The 18,709-nt window shown below is 42.5% G+C and overlaps 1 protein-coding gene across 2 annotated transcripts; it reads left to right on the top strand.

Annotated features, from left to right (window-relative positions):
• The first annotated feature begins 1,497 nt into the window (after positions 1-1,497).
• fgf13b (fibroblast growth factor 13b) lies at positions 1,498-17,401 on the top strand. Of its 2 annotated transcripts, none has more exons than XM_034549989.1 (5): positions 1,498-1,546; positions 11,471-11,581; positions 13,852-13,955; positions 15,112-15,310; positions 17,210-17,401. In XM_034549989.1, the coding sequence occupies exons 1-5, from the start codon at positions 1,498-1,500 to the stop codon at positions 17,347-17,349; spliced, it is 603 nt and encodes a 200-aa protein (XP_034405880.1). In that variant the 3' UTR covers positions 17,350-17,401. The 2 variants fall into 2 exon arrangements, with proteins under 2 accessions (XP_034405880.1, XP_034405879.1); XM_034549988.1 differs by lacking the exon at positions 1,498-1,546 and adding an exon at positions 10,696-10,891.
• Positions 17,402-18,709: the final 1,308 nt, after the last annotated feature.

The following is an 18,709-nucleotide window of genomic DNA, read 5'->3' as shown; positions in this document are numbered from 1 at the left end:
GAGAAGTAATAGGAACATATAAAGAGGGATATTTCACCAATGACTAAACATATTTCAGAGGCAGTTTAATAACACCCCTACTAGGCTCGAGCCTTCATCTGTCATAATCTGAATTGGTGTTACACCGAGGAGGATTTAAAAAGCGGATATAACGGAGTGAAGAAATATAAAAACTTTATCTCAATGTGTTTATGTTCACTTTACTGGTGAGTTGCCAATGAGGGCTCTGTCTGTTTGCATTGATTCTACTTTTCCAGGAGCATTTTATGAAGAGTGGGTTCTACTGAACAGGAGCGGGCGTATGGGGCACTTTTTGTTCTAGAGCAGCTGGTCTCAGCGGAGAACAGTAATCCTCCAGGGGGGCAAGAGGGCCGGCTGTGCTTTGGTCTGATGGTTCATTTTGCTGGCATCAAAAAAAGACCCCCAAAAGTAACAGACCTGTTGTGCAAGAGTATACTTGTATGAGACAATGCATACTGAGTCAGAAGAGGAGAGGATAGAAAACATAGAGTTACAGGAAGTGATTGTTCAAGTGGGATATTTGCAAGTTGCCATTGTAAATTTCACGAACATTGTCACCGTTTCATTAGTGAGTAACAGTGACTGAGTAAATGTATTTGGTACTGTGACTGACTATAATGCCATTTTAACTTCAAAATCTACAATTTCCACTAATAAGCATGAAGCTGTCTTATATTCAATAAATGTTGAAAAAGACGTTAGATAAAGAAACACACGACACACTGGGGAAGCAGCATGCAGCTAGAATAAGTGTATCCCACTTTAACCTCAGTAAAACAGACATGTTCTAACACAAATTGATTAAATGATGACTTTGCATAGTTGTTACTGCTGAGTTTGCAGGTTGTTCTGCATTAATTGGTTGGAAGACAAACTCGTGAATATGGTGACCTTCTTTAAGATGTCCATCCTACTCATTTATCCCCCAGGAAAAAATGTTGTACATACCTCAGTATTCAGATTTGGACTTAACGTATGTAATAGTATGAGTTCAATACAATCATTGTTTTGTATTTAGTAATGTTAATAGTTGTTTTTCCATAACCTGGCAGCATCACATGCTAAATAACAACTGATCAACCATTAAAAAAAACATTATCGTTAAAGCTCGAAGACCTTAAAGGGAGCCTTAACAGCATGTGTACTTCTTTAAATAGCTCCAAAGGATATCATATGTTATGGCTGTGTGCATATGTGTGCACATCTTTCTTTGTCTCTCAATGTGCGCGTGCGTGTGTATTATTTGCGCGCGCACGTTTGGGAGCGCTCCTGCTGGTGTGGTATAAAGACGCCGCCGCGAGTCGAGCTTTGGAGAGGCAGGCGGATAGGGGCGGTGACGGTGTGTGGAAAGAAATCTGACGAGGATGAGAAAGTAAAACTGCAAGCTCGCGTCTCTCTCCTGAAGTTTGATTCAACAACAACAACAACAACAACAACAACAACAACCAGCAGCAGAAGCAGCAGCGGCGGTGCTCCATGAGTGGAAAAACGAAAAGCAAAGAGGATAAAGACCATGCCGCCAAAGGTAAGTGACAATGAACCCAAACCAGATAGTCAGGATCAGGGATGAGGTCCAAGGCGTTTTTTATTTATTTATTGTGAGGACAGAAGAGGGAATATCTGGTTTTGTGGTGCTGACATCAGCAAATTGGCGACTTATTCCCATTATCCACACAATACAGAATACGGAAAACAGGAGATACTAAAACAACATGTTTCAGAACCAGGCTAAACAAAACCTGCACACAATCTAATTGTGTTTGTAAAGTATGTTGATAAAAAGCATGTTTTCTCTGCATCTAGCATCTTACCGCTTTCAAAAACCGGAGGAGACAATAAAGCATATGGTGTTTAGGTTCAAGATGAGACATTCAATAGACAGCATGCATATCGATGAGATAGGCTGTTCCCCTCTGAAGGGTTCCTTGGTGTCAGATGTAACGCACACACAGATTAATGTTCTTCCCCTCTGGTCAGCAATATACAATACACGCGCGATTCATTGCCATGGAGACATAAAAGGGAGTTGTCCATGGAACCGATGCACCAGACCCACTCATTCACAAAAAAAAAAAAAAGCCAGCAAGATGGAGCGTGCAGGATTTTCGTCATAATGTGTATAATTGTAGAATGTAGAATTAACCACAATAGAAGTCAATACAAAATTTGCCTATTTAGAATATTATTAATTATTCTATAAACAATATTATTTTTTTGGCCAAAAAATGTTAATATGTTTCAGTCTTTCCAATAATCTCAAGTGGAGGTTATCTTATTCAGTAAACCATATGTTTCATTAATGTCCCCCTCACATTGTGCAATGTGCTAACACACTGAGCATAAAGCATGTTGGTCTTGACTGAAAATGTGAAAACCTTGAAAATTAAATGACACTATTTTATTAGACCAAATTGTTCAGTCCCTTCACATCCATATTGTTGTGTGACGTATGAACAGAATTGGGACATTAAGGTCAAAGGAAATCTATTGATCACGTGAGCAATAAAGGTTTTTATTGGTTAGCTTATTTTTATCGGCATCTGAATTTGGTAGAAATCCAAGAAAAAATGCACTGATATAGGAACATTTTTGATTTGATAAGGACAGCTTCGTAGAGACAGCTAGGTTCAAAATTGTAATTGATGTGAAAATAATTCACACAAATAATTTGCGTTTGGTCTGAAAATAATTTTATTGGCCATGATGAGCTCTTTACTGCCAACAGAGCCCAGAGGGAGGAACACATCCACTGGTCCTGACCTTGGGGTGAACTGCACTAGATGCTTTCCCCCTAACAGCCTCAAGGGGCAACAATAAGCCAAACGGGTCGGATGTTAGGCCTCATTTTTTCATGCGTTCTCCTACAAAAGCCAGCAACACATGTCAGTTACAGCTTGTTAAAGTTACTTTCTTTTTAAAATCAACTTCGGTTTTCAAAGAAAAACTACTTGGTTAAGTTTAGGAAAAGATGGTTGTTTGGGTTCAAATAACTACGAAATAAATCTAATAAATAAATAATAAATCAAAATTGACTTCTCGTTTCACACGGGGAATGAACTGCGGCCTCCTGGCTGAAAGATAATTGGAGCCATCCACCGCCCGCCCAGAACAAATGAGCATCTCACAGCTACTTCCTTGTTTCTGTGGGATCTCCAGAGACGGTGCCAAACGGGGCGAGCTTGTCACTACACCTATCCCAGAAAAACTAAGTTAACAAATTACGAATGAACACACATATTTTCTTGGTGGCAGACCTGAAAAAAAGGCCCGATGTAACAATATCAGTTCAACTTCAGCTTCAACTTGGAACTGTGCCGTTAGGGGTTGCTATAGCAACAGAGTGTTGAGCGGAAACGAAAGACTGCTGACCGAATAGTAATAAACCTTATTTATGGTAGCCTTTACTCATAAAGCCTCTTTGAAGGAAATGAAGCAAGCACAATAAAAACACGCCAATGAGTGTGAAGGGTGCTTTAAAATATGATAAATCCACTGAGACTAGAGCCATAATAACCCCTGTACACTGGAAGGGGATTGCAATACAAGATATATATATATATATATATATATATATATATATATATATATATATACATATATATATATATATATATATATATATATATATATATATATTATAAATGATGCCTTCGTTAAACGTAGTGAATATTAGACCTTCCGTTGTGAATATTAGACCTTCCAGTTTAATGCTAGTACAACTTCACCACATACCGTAGCAGTCTCAATAAAACTGAACCTCTTGTTAAAGCAGTGTTTGCTGCAGCGCTAGTGCGTTTCATGCATCACCCCCAAAGGGCTGGAATAGATTATGACTTTGAATATAGTTATTAACAATGAACGTAACAACAACAAGAAAAAAACATGCACGTCAGCACTTAAGATACTTCAAGCGTTTAATGGAAGAACAATTTAAGAGCAATTAGGCCACATTTGTTACACTGCATAGTTTTAAAAAGCACAACAACTTGTCAAAAGACAGGTGCAATGTCCTTTTTAGGATACAGGGTTGCACAGACATATGTCAAGCCTGATGTACTTTTCCTCTAAAATATCTTCATCAATAACCCACTACACCTCAGGTGGACTGACATGCAGTATTATATGTCTCCTTGTACTGTTCTTTATATAATAATAGTGGCGTTAAGGATTAAGTTTGGGAAGAACAAGAACTCATTAACATCTTGTTCTTCAAGAGATTAGGCTTAAAATTGTGGATTAAAACTACATGTGCCTGTGTGTGTGTGTGTGTGTGTGTGGGTGGGTGTGTTTGTGGACTCACAAATAAGCAGCAGAAGATGATTCACCATAGAGACACTATTATTAATTAACCCAGATTGTAACCCAGCAATATGGCAGCAGAGGTCAACACTGCGCAGCAATTAAGGCCCATCCAATACATCCAATACATCCAATACATTACATCCAATACATTACATCCAATACATCCAATACATCACTGGACTACATCTGACTGTGACGTGGTGATGTTTGCATGTCGTCTAGAAATAATGCACAACGAGCATATAGCAAGTACAACACTTGTATTGTAACAACTTTGGCCATACCTCCATAAGGTCAATGTGTCACTTTGTTTTTGGTTACTTTTGTTTATGACCAATTATCTACATAACCAAGGACATTCCCATCAGCCTCAACTGTATTTTGTGTTGAGTGCCAAATAGCAAATGTTAGCAAACTAGATAAAGATGTTGAGCATGCTCAATATTATACCTATAAACCTCAGCATGTTAACATTGCACTTGCAAACTAACATGCTGATATTTGCCTTTAGCTCAAAGCACTATGCACATGAACACAGCCTCAAAAAGCCACTAATCAGGCTATATAATCTTAGATTTGTTATTACTTTTGACATGATTAACCATCTTAGTTTGTTTTTTAAATTATATTGAGCTGCTGCATTATATCATTATAACAAAGACAATGTTCTGGAATATATGCACCAACACATTCAGATCACCTCCTGCCCACAATTAACTTGATCGCCTCTAAATTAGTTTCATTGGTTGATTTCTCAATCACGAGGAGAGCAACATGGCTCTATGTCGTTGCGGTGCTATAATTTGGGAGCACAATGTGTGACGTCATGAAAACAGTGGAACATTTATTGTATAATCTGTGGTGTCGCTTAGTTGTGGCTCCACCCTTTGTGCTGCCATGCTCCAGTTGATCAATTTGAAGAGTGTGGAAAAAGAAATGTGACCGGGAAGTGATGGAGTTCTCAACGCAACCAAGCGTGTTCTTATAGTCAGCCAGGAGTTGTTTTTCTTTTCAAATGTTCATCCTTTTTTTCTATTCTTGTCATTACTGTTCATGCAATATCACACATAAATGTGTGTGTGCCAGTAAAACAAGTGTGTTGTTGTTAAAAGAAGAGATAGTTGATCAGGCCCTTTAATAAGATACTACCGGTGAATTCAGAAATCTAGGGTTGCAGACTTTGTGGTGCACGTGAGAGTAAGGAGGAGACACATTATTTTGGGGCTGCCCCCTTTTACTCACGCGCACATACAGAATCAACATTCCCGCGACCTCCTATGTTCTGTTATCTGATCATATGGCGCCATCTAGTGGCTGATAATGGGAATTATTGAAATCTGATGCTTTCCAAAGTCTGAAGGGAAACTTCATCGAGGTTTTAGTGAATAGACTACAGTGATTGGATACTGGCTCGCTGCCCAGACTGTTGGCTTAGGAACCTTTGCCTAAACGTTCCTGTTGGCATCGTTATGGTTTTGTATTTCAGGCCAAGGCTACAAAGCTATTTTGGGAGACGTGGTGTGTTTGTTCAAAGCTAGAATGGTATTTCTGTTCAGTTGAGACAACTCAAGAAACTAAATGTAACCACAGGCACGCAGTGAGCCAGCAAATCCATCTGCTTGATCCAACAGCTATTTCATCACAGGAGGCCACAGCATAATTATACAATTATGTGGGCATACACAACACAGTTGCTCCCCCCCAAAAAACGGAGATTTGGAAAATCGGAACGAGAAGCACATATACTTCACAGATGTTTTTTTCTCAGATAACTTAGATGTTTCGGTTTCAACTTTGGGAGTTTCAAGTTGCTGAGTGTGCATATTCCTCATCAACATCCTGCTGCCTTCACTGGGTTTTATAGGCTCCTGGACTGCAGCAGTGGACACTCTGCAACCTGTGATACTTTATCATCTCAGTAATGTGGATGTTGTTGTGTTTTAACAGGCTGCTTCACAGGAAGCACTGTAACAGCACAACAATGTAATGGGCTGATAATGTAGAGTTATGTGGCGGTGTAGACTTTGTGTGTAATTCTGGACTGGAGTGTTGTTACTATATTAATGGTGCTGTGATGGTGGGATTCATTGAGGGTAGCCAACCGACCCACTGAGAAATATAGTAAGTCATACAAAATCATGGACGGTATTTGTTTGTGATTAGAACCGTAACATGCAGTTTCATTTCATTGTGCTCCCAAATTATAGCACAGGTTGTTTAATCATGTTATTTCAACATGAAAGCATCTAATGTGATCTGCACCATCTTATCAAGCTCATTGAAGCTATATGCTTACAATAATGGAGGAATACAACTCAACTTAATCTTGAGTTGCAGAGTTAAACTGATTCTCAAGTTGACATCATAGAGTCCTGTGACACGGACAGTGTAACGCAGTGAGGAGAAATACATGGCTGTTATTATGTTTTTGGAGAAATAGTATTGGCCTCTGGGAGTGAAGGCCACCTGGTTGAAGTTAGAGGCTACTGAGAGGTGCATAGCACCTCCTTATATATTGAGTCTCTCTCTCTCTCTCTCTCTCTCTCTCACACGCACACACACACTCACACATACGCACGCACACACGCGCACACTTCCTCGATAGATCCTTGGATTTGGGAACGGCCTCCTGCTGCCTCTCTCTCTTATTGTGCCAGATCAGCGGGGCCTTGAGATGAATCATTAATGACCGGTTCCAACGGCTTAATGGCCTCTAATGTCCTGTAATGATCTCCCGTCAACGCCACGCGCGCGGCCTTAATGGATCTAATCCCGTGGAGAATTCTCTGGCTAGAACTTCGGTAATTCCTCCTCTTTTCGGAGCGCAGCGCAGCGCACAACAGGAAGTGCGGAAAGCCATGAGCACAAGGCTCCGGAGCTCCACGGGCGCAGCATGATCCGCCGATCGACCTCAGGTAGGACTTGGAGGGGGGGCACGATGTGAAATAACGAGATTTGACCCGGCCTAGCAATCCTACAAAAGTACGAGCATAACTCGGCTGCAGGAATGAACTATTATAGGGAAAAGGGATCAACATGGTGAAGTTGAGGTCAACGGAAGTGTCTGAATGGACTTTTCTAAAACGCTGCCTCGGTGCTTTTGCTAATGCGACTTAGATTGTTTTCGACATTAACTTGTTCTCAAAATAGTAAATGTTCGGTTTTATAAGGTATTGTTGGAAATAAGTCGATCGTTTTGGTACAAACTAAATAAGACGTGTGTTTTTAACGAAGTTAAAACTTGAAGCGCTGTCCGTGGTGCTGAAAGCAGCGCCGGGCGCGCCCTTCTTCTCAGGGGAACTGCTGGAGTCCGGACGAAACCGTTTGATTAGACTCATGCCCTCAATTCCATCCATTCATAATGTGTGGCATTGTAATTTAGGCTCTTAGTATTATTCTGATGTATCCATTGCATCCTTGGGGACGATTTCAAAGCATTTAAGGAATTGAGATCCTGCACTATAGGCCTGTCGGTGTTCTCAAAGCTCACAGGGCGGATTTCACAACTCCAACTTTTATAATCATCATACAACTTGACAGAAGTGTCAGTTGGGGAGTGCTAAATACATCAGTGACTCTAAATCAAAAGTCTCCGCTCTTAGCACAAATCCTGTTACTGTCAAAATCCCTGTCAGCCTGCAGGGTTTCTAACATCATCTACTAAGATCACACAAAAAACAGAATTTTAGAAAGGTCTCAAGAAGAATTCAGGTAAAAGGAAAGCACGTCAATTTCACAGATCTTCAACGGGTCCGATGTAAACATCACACTGTTCACTTTTTGATGGTCGATCTTCTAAAGGCCTCAGCGGTTTGTTCCAAGGTGTTTATCTCAATTATGAATGCTGCCGCATGCTGCTGGGTTTCTGATCATATGCTAACTGGCATTATGGTTAAACAGAGAATCACACACGAAACAGCTCTTTGCTGTTAACTTTTCTCTGTCGGGATTAACTCCCTCTTCTCCAACTTCTTTAAATTCTACTGCTGTAAACTACAGAGCTCCAACCAAACCATATAGATGTTGACACAAGTTTAACTCATAGAAAAGATCAGCTCAAATGTATCTTTCAGATCCCTTATAGATCTAATTCTACTTCATTTGCTTATTGATTCAATACTCTTTTGTAACATTTCAAATGTGTTATTGTGCTGATTTAAGGCTAAAGCATGAGAAACTGTTGTCATTATGTTCTTCGGAGGTATCTGGTTATTAATGCCCTGCAGCTTGTATTCTTACATTGTGTTCTGGTCTTTGCTGATTTTGCTTTTAGGGGCACGTGGTGTGGTTTTAAAAGCAAGGAGCTCATAAATGAAAGATGAAGGCTTAGCTTTCAGTCACTTCATTACAGTGGTTGCACGAGTTTGCTTTCATACAATCACAGATTGGTTATGACATATTTCATGGCTGAAGGGTCGTCTCTCTCAGAGAGTGGGTTGAGCTGTACGATAACACCTAAACTATATATATATATATATATGTACATTTACAATGGTCTTACCTAACCAGAAGAACAATTGGTGTAAGTTGAACTCCTTCAGTCAAGGACAGGCTGGAGGCTCCACTTCAGTGACTAGGTCCTGAGCCCAGTTTCTGTCCACAGTCCATCACTTTCTCCTTCAGACACTGGCTTACTCTCACATTGGGCTACTGAGACGTCCACTTCAGTCATGCAATTTACTGCTCATCACATCCTCTTGCTTTCCAGCCCATCGATTTTCCTCTGGCGAACAGCATGCATTGGCTCTGCCTGCTGCTCGGCGCCAGGTGCCACAGGTCGACCTCCACTGTGAGTCAGTCGGCTCTTTGTCCGCGACCTTGTCTCCCTCAAGACCAGTTGGGAGTTGCACTTGCAGTTGCCATGCGCCATTGCGAGTGCATCTGTCGCTGACAGCTGTGCATCGGTTTGCTTGTGGAGGCTCGCCTGCGACCAGTCGACATGCATGAATTGCCTGTTTGCTGCTGGACATGTGTGCATCTGCTCTGGTGCAAGTGCAAACAAGACATAGAAAAAGACAAGACTCATCCGGACTGAAGTGCTGTCTTCGTCACTCACCTCCTTCTTGCACGCTGCAGCCTTTCAGCAGTGGTGAACCTCTGCACCAAAATAAGATGAGAGCCCCTCCTTTCCCCACTGTCTGTGCACGCGCTCACCAGGTCTCCCTTAACCTTCCATTGTTGTCCCTTCACTTACATTTCTCTGTCTTTACTCCTCATATCATGCCTCCTCATATCGTCGATGTATAATCCTTTCTTCTTCCTCCAGCCTTACACACTCAATATTACATCTCCCTCACTCCCTTTGCCTATTTTCCTTTATCCTCCTCTCTTTCATTCATCGATCTCTTTTCCCAATTCATTTGTAGGTTGTGTACAAGCTTCTCCCTCTCTCAGACTCACACTCAATATCAAATGTCGGTCCCTTCCATTAGTCCTCCTCCCATTAATTCACCTGTCCGTCTGCTCTCTCCCTTTCATTTCACTGTTTATTTGTTTCACTCCTCCTTCATTACACCCTCCACTCCACTCCACTCCTTCTCCACCTCCCTGCCTATCACACACCAGTATGCAGGATAACATGTAAATATCATGCCACGTGGGGTTCAGGGCTACAGGTGCCCTATGAGGAAGAGCTGCCCAAACGCCCCTCATCACACCCCTCCGACCCCCTTCCACACACACACACAAGCACACGCACACACCACGTACACACGTACCCCCACCCACCCACTCCTCCTCCTCGTTCTTCTTCCTCGGGGCGGGCAGGGCTGCAGCAGTTTTATGAACGGCACGGCTGCATGCATCATGGTCTCCTTTCCCTCGGAGCCGTTTCATTGACAAACATTCCAGTTGCTGCATTTCCATCGCGCACGGCGTCGACGAGGAGCAGCAGCACAGGGAGCCGCAGCTGCAGTGGTCATTACCGACGACCCCCGCTGTTGTTCGCACCAGTTTAGAAGCTGTTGATTCGCCACCTGGACCCAGGACTGGATGCCCACGAACCCCCCTCGTCCTCTTCCACGCTCCCTCGGGACAGCCAGGAGAATCACCTGAGGGAGGGGGGGGGGGGGGGGGTCAGACACTGTTACTCGGACCCACTGGTGGGGGGGGACGTGAGGCGGCGTCATTACCGATCACTCACCGGCAGATTATTGGAATTGTTTTACCGACTGCCATGAAGCGCCCGGACGCACCGATGGAGGATTCTGGACGCTTCTTAAAATCACGAGACTGCAGCGGCCGGTTCGTGATGCGAACTGAGCCGTGGGTGGTGTAGACCACCTCCCCGCACCCTACACACCCCCACCACCACCACCACCTCATTCCGCGACAACCGGGACGCGCAGCCTTGTTTCACTCTACCGGGGGAACATGTCCCGGGCAGCGGCTATCGCGAGCTCCCTGATCCGCCAGAAGCGACAGGCGCGTGAGAAGGCGAATGCTGTGCGCGGCAGCAGCAGCCCGATCAACAGCAAGGGCACCAACGAGAAGCCGAGCAAGCTCAACGTGTTCTCGCGAGTCAAATTGTTTGGATCGAGGAAGAAACGGAAGAGAAAGCGACCACCAGGTGTGAGAGTGGGGGGAGAGAAAAGTGGGGAAGCCACGAGCTGCACCATCACCACCCTCAACCATCATCATCATCATCATTATAAATCATCATCATCATAAATCATCATCATCATCACCATTTTCTCTCATCACTGAGGCTGGTCCTTCATCACTTCATCATTCCTCGCCCCATTCATCTCCTGGCATTGGTTTGGGATTGAAAACATGTTGCGTGACACCACAAACATCACATGTGAATAACTTTGTGTCTTCCCGCAGCAAAGTGTTGTAGCAGCGTGCGTCTGTGACTGCTGATGGAGAGCTCATTTAAACAGGGTCCCAATTTAGGCAGAACTTGAGCTATACTCCTGTTACCATGTTGGATCTGTTGGGGAAGGGGGAGGGGGGGTTGTGTGTGCGCCACATTGTGCAGGGGTCAGGGACCGTAATTGGGCCCTCGAGGCCCAGTGATTGGATAAATAATCAGCTTCTCCTCCCGAAACCTCCGGCTACTCTGTGATTGCTGGATTTGGTACATTTGATCAAATGACAGTGGATGCAGTTCATTAATGTGTCTCCTTTCCTCTGCTCCTCCCAGAGCCCCAGTTAAAGGGCATTGTGACCAGGCTTTCCAGTAGCCAGGGCTTCCAGCTGCAGATGCAGCCCGATGGCACCATTGATGGGACCAAGGATGAAGACAGCACTTACGGTAAGTCCAACTTTGGAAAGAGTAGACATCCACATTGGAAATTATACTTAATTTGATATATATTTCAACAATCAACTTGGGCTGCAACTAACCATTTTTTATTAATCAGCTGAAAACTTTCTACTAATTGATGCATCGTTTTGGGTCTAAAATGTCAGAAAGAAAGTGAAAAACGGTGATCATAATTTCATCAGAGGCACAAGGCAAAATCCCAAAGGCATTCAATTTAATATCACATATGACAAAGAAAAGCATTAAATCATCACAGAGAAACTGGAACCAGCTAAACGGAAGCGAGCAGAAACTAATTTATCTGCTACTATTATTGCAGATTCATTGTCTGTCATTCGACTAATATCAATTCATCGTTTCAGCTCTATAATCTGCTTCAAAGGACTTCAGTTACAAACGTGTGTTACTCCAACGGCGGTCATATGATGCATGTCAACTGCTTTTCTATGTTTGTGTAGGGAAATAACTGAAGGCTGAAACAAATATAGTCTTAAAACCTCCATTTGCTGTGCTTATAAAGTAAAGGAAGATCCAATTATATAAGAATATACAGTAGAAACTGAAAAAATCTTCAATATTACTTAAAAATACAAAAGATAATTGCAACATATCGAAGTGTTTTTGAGTTCTATTTCCAAATCCCCACTTTGGTGTTATCATCCAAAACCATGCAGTCTAAATCCATTTTAATAATACACTTCATTCTGTGGAAGTCTCTCAGCAACATGTGTTCATTTAATTGGGAAACGGGTGGCTGCCTTTCCTCCCACTGTCAGATAGTATCCCGGCAATCAATCTGTTGAATGTTAACTGGTTAAAGAAATTGATTAACTAGCCACAGGACGCACGTTGCAAAAGACACTTTAAGTGATCCGGAGAACACACTTTCTCTCTCACACAGACGCACACAGGCTACATTGTGTGATTTACAGCTAATTGAATTCTGCTATTGTGGTTCAGACGGTAATCGCTCTCCTCCTCGTCGGGGTTGCCGGCGTCCAGCATTAATCTCTGCTACTTCCCAGGCCACCAACTGTTGTGTGGACACGGAAGAGAAAGACACAGCTACAAAGGCCATTAAAGGTTCTTTAATTGGATGATTACAAGGTGTGTACATCATGTAAACGCCCACCCACGTGAAATCAGTCGTCCGTGACCGCGTTTCAACGGGTAATCCATGTAATCCATTTCTCCATAAAACCGCAGTCATTATAAAGAACATGGTTGGCTAAGTGAATCTAATTTTACGAGAGCCTGGCTCATCAAACTTCCCGGGATAATTATGTCCCTGCTACAGAGATTTGACTGGGGAAACATTAATTACGCTTAGCTTGTGCCTGATTGCACACGAATGGAGAAAACAACAACCACAAATAATATGAAACAAACAATATTAGTGTTTTGTGTAATTTTTCGAAGTACCTACAATGTGTAATATGATTATTAAATGTATACTAATTTTGTTACCGTTGTAGAGTCTGTATCTGTTCATCTGCCATGCCTGGAAATACGTTTAAATCAGCCAATCGGTGCTTTAATGCCATACATGCATTAAGGGGGAGGAACCAATCAGCAAAACACTGTAATCCTTGTGGCTTTTGACATTTGATTCTATTACTTTGGTTTTGTTAATGCATGGGGCTTCTTACATTTTGACAATAATATCTGCATCAAAAAAACATTCCATGAAATTATATTTACTCTACATGATCAAAAGTAGGAGATTAGATAATCGACCATTAGTTGATTAAACGATTGATAGAAAATGATTCAACAAAAGTTTAGAAAAATGTTCTTGCTGTGAAATTATTTATATAATTATAAATTAAAACAAGGTGTCACCTTTGGGTCATTGTTTCACTAACTTCGGATATTTAATTGGCTAAATGATTAATCAATGTATATAAAACAGCTGGTGGTGGAAATAATGCAGTAGCTCCAGTAGGAATATTTAATTTAATTTATAGTAGAAACTTAAACTGGTCCTTGCCCTGCTAAATGTTTTCCAAAGCCTGCTGCCAGATTCTAAACCTTTTCCACGTTTTAATGCCGGCTGCTAAATCGTTAGTGTAATTCAGCGACCTTCGCGCCTCACTGACCTCCAAATAGCTTCTCTGTGGCAAAATGGAGGTGTCGTCAGGCCAGATGCTTCCTTATTGATGAGGATCCGTTTCCCCCTGTGTTCACTTTGAGTGTGTGTGTGTGTGTGTGTGTGTGTGTGTGTGTGTGTGTGTGTGCGTGCGTGTGTGTGCGTGTAGCTGTGTTCAACCTGATCCCAGTGGGGCTTCGTGTGGTGGCCATCCAGGGCGTCCAGACCAAACTCTACCTGGCAATGAACAACGAAGGCTTTCTCTACACCTCTGTAAGTTTAGCACGCTCTCACAGACACACACCACCATCATCATCATCATCATCATCATCATCATTACAGACGATGGGGGACCGAAATCTCTTCTTTGGGTCAGGTTGAGTAATGAAGCAGCAGCTCTGTGTGACCAGTCTCATTATCACCCCATCATCACATCACGGCTTACAGTGAGTCAGCTGCCACTGGGTGTTATCATCCAGTGTGTGAAACTCCTCTATCCATCGACTGATATTGTGGCTTCACAGGATTGATTTTAGATCCTCGAGCCTCCTTTTGTTGATCTCCCTGTGGCCATTCTTTGAAAGGGAGATTACTTTTGGTCCATTTACACACACATCCTAGATGTGTGTTTCCCAGGGAGATTTACACTTACATCCCCACTGTGCATATCTTTTCTCAGGCCGATCAGAAGGCAGTGTTGGTTGCAGCGCAGTGCACTAAGTGCCTCGCTTTAGCTCGTGAGTGGTAATGGTGGGTGGTGTAGATGCAATAACAAAAAAATGAATCAACAACAATAACACGCACTCTCAGCAATCCAAACAAGCCTACGAGCTTAAAAGATGAAAACTAACAAAGTGTAAAATGAAAAACGTCACACACCTCGAAGTAGTAACAGCCATGCCGCTACGCCACCTCAATATCTGGCCCATCGCGTCCAGTCCTGGAGGCTTCACGTCGGTCATAACACTCATATCACTCCATCTTCTCACCCGATATGAAATACACAAACGTTGTGTACATGCAGACACACAAAGCACATGTGTCTGTCTAGTTTAACTGAATCTCTTTCACATTATCATACACACACACACACACACGGCTTGATTAAAATGAATTAATGGTTGGCAGAGAGAAAGAGCATCCTTTCTATCTGTATCTTCCCGTTGCTCCCGGCAACCTGGGTACCATCCTTCTCTCAGTGGGCTGGTTGATATTCAAGGGAGTAGCCGGTTGCAATGGAGATGCAGGAATAAGGAAATGCAAATATCAGCTGTCCTAAGTTAGTGCCGTTTGTTTTGGAGATAATTACTCAAATAGTGTGGATGAATAGACTGATGGCATTATGGTGGAATGATTTCACGTGTTTTTGTGGCATTGCCGTTCTTTTCGTGTGTGATTTGTTCTAATATCTGACCCACTTTCCCCTCAGGAACATTTTACCCCCGAGTGTAAGTTCAAGGAGTCGGTGTTTGAGAACTACTACGTCACCTACTCCTCCATGCTGTACCGGCAGCAGGCCTCAGGTCGGGCCTGGTACCTCGGACTCAACAAGGAGGGTGGAATCATGAAGGGAAACCACGTGAAGAAGAACAAGGCCGCCGCACATTTCATACCGAAACCACTCAAAGGTAAAGGACGCAAACGGCTCTCACACAACGTCTCTCAAGCAACAGCAGACTTAAGTTAAACTTCAGTGCACTTTTATTCTGCATTAGTACACATATTTCTAAACACTTCTAAAGCACCAGAAAGCATTAAAGAGTTTGACACCTTACATCACAGTTCACACATGAAGGATTTTGCGATTTTGGAAGCCAGTCATGGTCCAATATTCAACTTAAAGACGTGTGAATACATAAAGAAAATGAATGGGCTTTTCAGAGAAAGAGGAGACGAAACGAAACACATTAGCATCGTCATAGATTTGAGATTTTTCAATGAGTAGATGTCATTTTCATAAATTGTAAGTGATCAGACACATTATTATTTAAAGAAGTGAAATTTGATATGCCTTTTAAAGAATGCGAAAACCTGCTGTAGAAATAGAATATATTTCTCCACAATAATAAATATTCATGACATAAAAAGCAGTAACCAGAGATGAAGAAAAACATCCTGTGGGCACGATCACATGTTGCATCTAAAAACGTGTGCTTGCGCGATGCGATGAAGATGATGATGATGACGTTGCAGTAAATTAACTGAAATTACACTGAATAAACTAAACCAAGATTAATGGATTTCTAGCACTAAAGTTCAGCCGGGGGACGGATAATAAAGTTCTAGTTTGTTTTAAACTAAAATGATTGACTTCTCCACCATTAATTTAATGTTATTTATGGAAGGAATAAAATTAATTCATTAATTAATTATGGCGTTTTTATTTTTTACTGGCAGTGGAGATCAGTGTGAAGTCTATATGGGGCACAGGTGCAACACACTCTCTAATCATGCAGGGGGTCATTGGTCATTTAGCTGAAAACTGAATGCTTGACTACACGGAAACCCTCGCCCAATGGGGTCGTGTCCCGCCCCCAGCCGAGTGACCAACTGCTGGTCAGGATAGTCGCTAAAGCAACACGAGAAAACAATCCGCCAGTCATCAGATTTTGACTCAGATTGTCATTTACTTCTCGTCTGATGGGTGCATGGGAATATGTGACCCTGCCAGCAGAGTCTGCTATATAGATATATGTAGATATTACAGGAACATGGCCAATGTAAAATCATTTTGGAAACAAAGCAAAAAACAAAAAACAGAATGAGAGAATTATATAGAGCCATGACCAATGACTTCCACCACTGTAAAAAGGCAGCTGTTTTTAAGGAACATGCTCTAAAAGAATAAAAATGTTTTATATGTAATATACTTACATATAAAAACTACACCACCAAGCTGGAGGCAGACGATTGTTCCCCGGGATGATGCTTTGTTGTCTCATTTAGCCACTTCTTAGCAACAGCCTTATTTTAAGACACGTAAAAGCTTAAGAATTCACAAGATGGGTATTTACTGAAATATGTTTTGGTCATGGAACAAAACATCCAACTTGCTAGTGATAACCACAGACTTTATATCTCTGACATGTAGTCAAAAACCCACTTCAACTCATTTGTGTTGTTAACAGCTAAAGAGACAGATATTTTCCTCACACATAAGTGGAGAGCAAACAGGAGATGAATATTGGACATAAACACGTCTCCAAATGAATGCTGATGTTGCTCTGTACCTGCTTGGGGTGTAAAAAGACAACTGTTTTCTAACACGCTTGTAGCTAAAAGACGATACATATTTCATTAATGCATTACAGTTTGTTTCTATTGTCTCCGTGTGGGCAAACAAATTTAAGTCAGAACTTATTGTAAAACCAGAGTTAACTAGACTTTCAATAAAGCAAACCTCTCCATCTTTTTAATACGTCCCCGTTGTGCAGGGGAGTGACATGTACCTGACTGCCTGAACAAGGCGTCCATACCAAACACGAGCGATGCATTTAATCAACGGCTCTTGTCTCCTCTGTGTGCAGTGGCCATGTATCGGGAGCCCTCCCTCCACGACCTGACAGAACTCTCCCGGTCCGGCAGCGGCACGCCGACCAAGAGTCGCAGCGCTTCGGCCCTCCTTAACGGCGGAGGGAAGTCGCCCAGCAACAATGACTTATCCTAGCCCCCCCACCCCCACACACACACCCACAGAAGACATGCATACACGATTACACACCCACCCCCACACACACACACACACAGATCTCAGGCCGACATGCCCACACATCCGGCTGGTGAGGAGTAGGAGGAGGCGAGGACAGCATGACGGAGGAGAGGAACGTGTTCTTCCACTTTACGGAGCCCACTGTGACTGACTGTGATGTAAATAAATCAAGGACAATCAATGCGTCTGGCTCTGCTGCTCTGTTCTGCAGAGGGACAGGACCTGTGGATCTCTGCCCTTGACTGCTCCTCCTGCTGCATTATAACCAGAGAGAACGAGGGAGGGAGATGGAGAGAGTCAGTCAGTCACAAAGTCAGATAAACAGACTGTTACAAAGAACCAAAGAGTCAGAGTATTCACTAAGTTACTGCAGTGAAAAGGAAAGTGGAAGGAAGTATTTATCTATTCTACCATATGCTATGTTTACACAGAGCTCATGGGGGAGAAGTCATATTTTTAAAATGACGTACGTGTTCCTTGTACACTTGTGAGGACTCATCATTTGTTTGCATGCAGGTGCGCCTGTGTGTGCGTGTGTGTGTGTGTGTGTGTGTGTGTGTGTGTGTGTGGGCAAGCGAGTGTTTGTGCACAAGCATGTATCCGGGGGGAGGAGGTGTGTGTCGGGGGGATTTAACCTTTTTAAGATCTGTCGTATATCAGACAAACCTCCTGAGGGCTTTAGCAGGTAAAAATAAGGTTTACTGTATATGCTTCCATGCTTTCTTCTTACAAGCAATGCTGTTTATCTTTCTGTTTTGTTGTTGTTGTCCCTTGCTGTTCGTTATTGTTGCATGGAAGCTTGTGGACCTCTGCTCAGTAGCAGCATGCCGAAGGTCCGTTTTTATTTCTGGTCTTACGTGTTCCTGACCTAACGGGAGCACTAGTGAGCCAATAGTGTCATACCAGAACACTAGTGAACCAATGGGAGGGTGTTGGAACACGACTGGACCAGTATTGCACCACAACATTGAATGGACCAATGGGGTTGGACCAGAACCAGAACCACCAGGACCAATGGGAGCACAGATTAACTTCATATTTTGGTTTCTGCTTTGGACAAACTATAAATGCACTAAATAAACACTTTTTTAAAAAAACGTTATAGTCTTGTCTTATTTAGTTTATCCCTCCCACCATCTGCTCTTGTGTTGGTGCCATGTTGAAATGCTTTGAGTATTCATCAATATGAAAAATGTAATCAACTGTATGTGCTTTACAAAACTGTGTCAGATCACCTAATTTACAGAAATATTTCATCATACTTCAGTAGTATACAGATAGTTTGAGTTTTGTGATATTGATATTCTCAGATTTCTGC

This window comes from Cyclopterus lumpus, chromosome 14 (assembly GCF_009769545.1).
Source record: "Cyclopterus lumpus isolate fCycLum1 chromosome 14, fCycLum1.pri, whole genome shotgun sequence".
Lineage (NCBI taxonomy): Eukaryota > Metazoa > Chordata > Actinopteri > Perciformes > Cyclopteridae > Cyclopterus > Cyclopterus lumpus.
The sequence above is the reverse complement of the archived record's forward strand: the minus strand, read 5'-3'. Positions and strand labels throughout refer to the sequence as shown.